This window comes from Limulus polyphemus, unplaced genomic scaffold (assembly GCF_000517525.1).
Source record: "Limulus polyphemus unplaced genomic scaffold, Limulus_polyphemus-2.1.2 Scaffold137, whole genome shotgun sequence".
Taxonomy (NCBI): Eukaryota; Metazoa; Arthropoda; class Merostomata; order Xiphosura; family Limulidae; genus Limulus; species Limulus polyphemus.
The window spans coordinates 914,179-919,911 of record NW_013665747.1 but is presented as its reverse complement, the minus strand read 5'-3'; the positions used below and the strand labels follow the sequence as shown (position 1 = coordinate 919,911).

The 5,733-nt window shown below is 32.6% G+C and overlaps 1 protein-coding gene across 1 annotated transcript in view; it reads right to left on the bottom strand.

Moving 5' to 3' along the window:
• Window positions 1–2,215: 2,215 nt before the first annotated feature.
• LOC106474304 (heat shock 70 kDa protein cognate 4-like) overlaps window positions 2,216–5,733 on the bottom strand; it is an 8,774-nt gene continuing 5,256 nt past the window's right edge. Inside the window, exons 4-7 of the mRNA XM_013934995.2 lie at window positions 5,154–5,431; window positions 4,483–4,768; window positions 3,639–4,265; window positions 2,216–3,005 (exon numbers count right to left, since the gene is read on the bottom strand). Of these exons, the coding sequence (XP_013790449.1) occupies window positions 2,814–3,005; window positions 3,639–4,265; window positions 4,483–4,768; window positions 5,154–5,431 (1,383 nt within the window). The 3' untranslated portion in view covers window positions 2,216–2,813. The remainder of the gene's footprint in view (window positions 3,006–3,638; window positions 4,266–4,482; window positions 4,769–5,153; window positions 5,432–5,733) is intronic.

The following is a 5,733-nucleotide window of genomic DNA, read 5'->3' as shown; positions in this document are numbered from 1 at the left end:
TACTTAGTAAACCTAACTTATTAGTTATATTAGTAGTTAGTATTAGTATAGTCACGACTATATATATATATATATATATATATATATATATATATATAAACATGGAGTACATGTTACTCATATTCCTGGTTCAAAAGACCTCCTATGCAGTCTTTAACTTACTAGGAGAGGATGGAGTTATGACCTTACAACTCCTGTCTTTTTTATTAATTAGCTTTTCTATTGATGCAACAAGCTCTAAATATAACGGAGCACCTCAGCTTTCAAGCATTAAATTTGTGTGACATTTAACCGCGCATCCTTCAACTTTGTGGTACTTTTTGTAATACCTACTTATACACTATTGCTACATTTGTTGTCAGTAAAAAATAAACACAAAAATAACGTGTACAAATAAACTCGGCAATCTTATACGATCTTTATAATAAACTCAAATGTGCAGTCCATTGCAAGAATTTACAACAAATGAATACACATACCTACTTGGTGACAAATTACAGCTGTACAACTTTACCCCCTAAAACCCGCTAGAATGATTGTATAAAGTACAGTATTGGTTTCTCGTAATACAGATGATTACCGAAAATTGCTAATCCGCCGATTTTTTTTTATTCTTCAATGAGAAGTGTTTATTTGCACTCTTATGTTCGGAAAAAAAGTTGACAGAAAATAAATTTGCTCTATTTTCCAAGTTTGTTCAAATAGCGTTCGTAAAACTTTCACCATCTGTTGTAATTTGAACAAGCTTTCTCCTAACTAACCTGTGTAAACCAAACCCCCTCCAAAATGCTGTCAGAACGAAATGTTGAAAGTTTCAACGAGTTATAAGGTCTATTACTTTTCTATTTGCATGCGGATTAGTAACACGAAAGGTACGTTTCATTATCTTTGAAATATAGATTTCTGCGTTGGCTGTAAATCATCTTCTGTCAGTATTTAGTTGAAGCTACAATTAGAACATGCAGTAAAATTTAGCACAACTGGAAGACTGCCAAAGTAATTCTTTTCAAACACCAACTTAAACACGCTTCAATACTTTTTCTGCAATAATAAAAACCTTATTTGAGTCATCGGTTCGTCCGTATGGCTTCGTCAGGAATAGCTCTTATACCACCAGTTATGATGAAACCACAAGGGTGAAACGTTGGTTGAAATAGGTTATTGGCTGCGTAAAGATTTGCAATATAAATTTTTTATAACAATCATTACAAATTCCGATAAGCAATTGGACTAAAGTAATATGTTAATTCTTCTTATACTAGAATTACCTTTAAGTATCAATCTATTCCTTGCACTATCATTACAGTACCACCCAAAGTTTTTTTCTATTTGATAACGGTTGCTCTATGATCGTAGAGGTTTACTTATTTCTCAAATGTTAAACAATGGGGCTTATATCTTATTGTGGTATTTGATATAAAATACGGTTTTAACAAGCTGATAGTTTTGGCTTTGATAGTACACGGATACCAGTTTTACGGGCTCACTACCTTACGCCATGAATAAAAATTAAATTTATGACAAATGGTTAATTTCTTAGATGTTTTGATTGACTGTGGATACTTCTTTCCCTCTCTAGAATTGTAGTAAAGTATTTCACTATAAATGTAATCAATTTAAATTGAGGACCTATAAATTTTAATTTGAACTAACAAATTATTGTAATATTTTCTGTAATGACTAATAGGTACTAGAAAAGTTGGAATTGGATGCTTTATAATCGTGGAAATAACCAATTTTTAAAAGTACAATTATACACGTACTTTTTTCGAATTAAAAAAAACTTCCCCCTCGCCCACTTCTATTCTACCACACACTATTATGTGCCAGAAGTAAAAATCATAATACTGGTATTAGCTGACCATTATATAAGCAGATTTAAACTCGACATCTTTCTACAAGAAATGTGTTAGTGTAACTAGCAGTTTATATGAAAACAATTAATTACCGTTTTTAATCTTCACACATACAGATATCCCCCCCCCAGAAAAACATCCAGCACATGTTATATATATGCAGTTCTAACCATCATATCTGTCATGCAGTTGGATAGCTTAACAAATAATTTACAAGTTAATAATTGCTATTGCACATCATACATCGTCAGTATAGGGAAACTTCCTGGCTTTGTAATAGTATTTTGGTTTTTAATTATATTTCATATTAATTGTTCCTTTGTAGCTTATATAGGTTAAGCAATGACAAGACCACTGCATGATGAACCAAGATTTATTATTTGTCAAATTCAAACGTCAAAATTTAACTATAAATACTTAACTCAAATTGATATAAATATGTCAACTATTGTGAAACAGGCCAGTAGAGATAAGCAAACAGTAAATCTTAAAGTTAGTGACATTTGAGAGTTCAGATTTGACTTGACATTCTGAAACCTTAATAAAATAAGGAAGTTATAAATTACACTTTATGCTACAATTAAATCTGGAAACTAGAAGCAGACACTATCATCTTTGGGTTATGATCAAGAATAAAAAGTCATTTTAAATAAAAGATCTGCAGATTACTTTAACAATATTATTTGTGCTGTAATAATTATGACTATTTCTAACAATACTGTAACTAAGTAGTGATTATAGTAGCATTAGTTAAGAATCATTATCATACAATACAAAATCACAGCATAAAGCTCTACAAGTAAATACTTGTTTCTTTAAAGTGTTACGTACACTACTGGTTTTACAACCCTACTGGATTGACTACTGGCCTGTGTTAATTATAAAATAAATCTTAAACAAGACTGTAGTCCCAATGTTCAGTTAGGTCCGAATGAATTTGACTAGAAGTTCATCATTTTAGTCAACTTCCTCAATAGTTGGTCCACCACTGCTACCACCAGAACCTGCTCCTGGTGCAGCACCACCTGGTACTCCACCTGGCATATCACCACTAGGAACACCTCCAGCCTGGTAAATCTTGGTTATAATTGGTGTACAAATACCCTCCAGTTCCTTCTGCTTATGATCAAACTCTTCTTTTTCAGCCATCTGGAAAAGGAATTTATCAGTTTTTAAAAAGAACCTACACAAAAAAGTATTTCTTTTTATCACTGGAAACAAATTTTTACTTTTCAATTCTATACATTGTCAAATTCAAACGTCAAAATTTAATTATATATAAACATTTGTAAAAGCATGATCATACATTGCTTAATCCAAATTAATTCAGTTTACTTGTAATTATGAAGTTCAACTTCAAGTAAGTAATAGTCTATGATTTCTCATTTATAATTCAAGTTGTTGAATTTAAATTTAAGTAGTGTCATAAATCAAAATAACTAATCAAAATTAGTTTCCAACTATCCAAGTCATAGATGATAGTTTGAATGTATATTAATAAGTCTAACAATCAATTATCAAATCACTAATTGCCTAACACTACACTTTATCCAACCAATAATTCCACCCATACATTTTATTCTGTGATTTAATATACTAACCAAAAAAACTTTATTCATTTCATAAGTATCTCATTATTGCATGTTTGATGCAACTTAATATAACAGAAGATCAGTTGACATTAATACACAACTTTCGAAAATACTAAGTTATTTCCAGTCCACTTACTTAATTCATAAAAAATTGGATAGTTTAATAACTGGATAGAGAAAAATTCCTCACCTGATTGGTATCTAGCCACTTTATGGTTTCATCTACTTTATCAAGTACTTTTTTCTTATCATCTTCTGATATTTTGTCTTTAAGTTTCTCATCTTCCATAGTTGATTTCATGTTAAAGCAATAACTCTCAAGGGAGTTCTTAGCCTGGATTCTATCCTTTTGCTTCTCATCCTCATCTTTGTATTTCTCAGCATCCTTAACCATCCTCTCAATTTCATCTTTAGACAGGCGACCTTTATCGTTGGTGATTGTGATCTTACTCTCCTTGCCCGTACTTTTGTCCACAGCAGAAACATTCATGATACCATTTGCATCAATGTCAAATGTCACCTCTATCTGTGGCACACCACGAGGTGCAGGAGGAATGCCAGATAGCTCGAACTTTCCAAGCAGGTTGTTGTCTTTAGTCATAGCACGTTCTCCTTCATAGACCTGGATTAGTACACCTGGTTGGTTATCAGAGTAGGTTGTGAAAGTCTGGGTTTGACGTGTTGGAATTGTTGTGTTTCTCTTTATCAAGGTTGTCATAACTCCTCCAGCAGTTTCTATTCCCAATGAAAGAGGAGTCACATCTAGAAGCAAAAGATCTTGCACTTCTTCAGATTTGTCTCCATTTAGAATGGCAGCCTGAAAACAGATAGAACAAACATGTTAATTACTCAACTAAGACTTTTATATGCCACATTCTTCAGAAACAATAAACAAAATACAGTTTACTGATGAACAAACAGTCTTTGAAACTTAAGTATTAATGGTTTTGAAATTTTCTACAGTATCTGCTAAATGGCTTGTTGTGATTGAATTGCACATACATACAACAAAAATTATAAAGGAGGCAGTTTACCTGTACAGCAGCTCCATATGCAACAGCTTCATCAGGATTTATGCTCTTGTTAAGTTCTTTGCCATTAAAAAAATCCTGAAGCAACTTTTGGATTTTAGGGATTCTAGTAGAGCCACCCACCAGAACCAGATCATGAACCTGACTCTTGTCAAACTTTGCATCTCTCAGTGCTTTTTCTACTGGGTCCAAGGTGCTGCGGAACAGATCTGCATTCAATTCTTCAAATCTGGCACGGGTGATGGTAGAGTAGAAGTCGATGCCTTCAAACAAGGAGTCTATTTCAATGCTAAACAATAATGAGAAAACATTATGTAGTTAAAGTTTTTTCCCCAGGAAGGTTGGGTGTGAACTAAAATCACCTTTAACCTTCAATTCTTTTTGAAACAATTTAAGACTTGGACAGATCAGATTTACTTGGTGTAGAACCAACTTGCTAGTTAACCATATTCTTACAGAGCAGCTAAGAATACAAAAGAAGTAACAATTGTTTTCAAACAATCTTATTCAGAACGTTCAGAAGATTATTACGAAAATCTGTAACATCCAAACAACAATAATTTTGATATGAACCAGCTTAGCTGTATGGTTATACTTTTGTGGCTTAACAATTTAATGATTGTTTAATAAATTCTATTAAGGGGCTTAAAGAACAGGTACAATTAAAAATTTACCTGGCTTGTGTGCTAGAAGACAATGTTCTTTTAGCTCTTTCACAAGCTGTCCTCAGCCTTCTGGATGCCCTTTTGTTTGTGGAGAGGTCTTTCTTATGCTTTCTTTTGAATTCTTGAACAAAGTGGTTAACCATACGATTGTCAAAATCTTCACCACCCAAATGTGTATCTCCAGCTGTTGATTTTACTTCAAAGATGCCATCTTCAATGGTCAGGATAGATACATCAAATGTACCACCACCAAGATCAAAGATTAAAACGTTTCTTTCTCCTGAACCCTATAATATTTAAATTAAAAAAATAAACTAAATACACAGTGCAACCAAGATTCTCTTAAAACATACATGCAACTGTAAAATTCAAAGAAATGTACCCTCCTATTAAATATTCAAATGACTCGTACAGTAAAGTGTGTGTGTGTGTGTGTGTGTGTGTGTGTGTGTGTGTGTGTGTGTGTGTGTGTGTGTGTGTGTGTGTGTGTAGTAAATGAAGTACTTATTACGTAGTTAACTAACTAACCTACCTACTAGTATATACTACTACCTTATTATAACTATATAATATTCGTTACTTATATTTA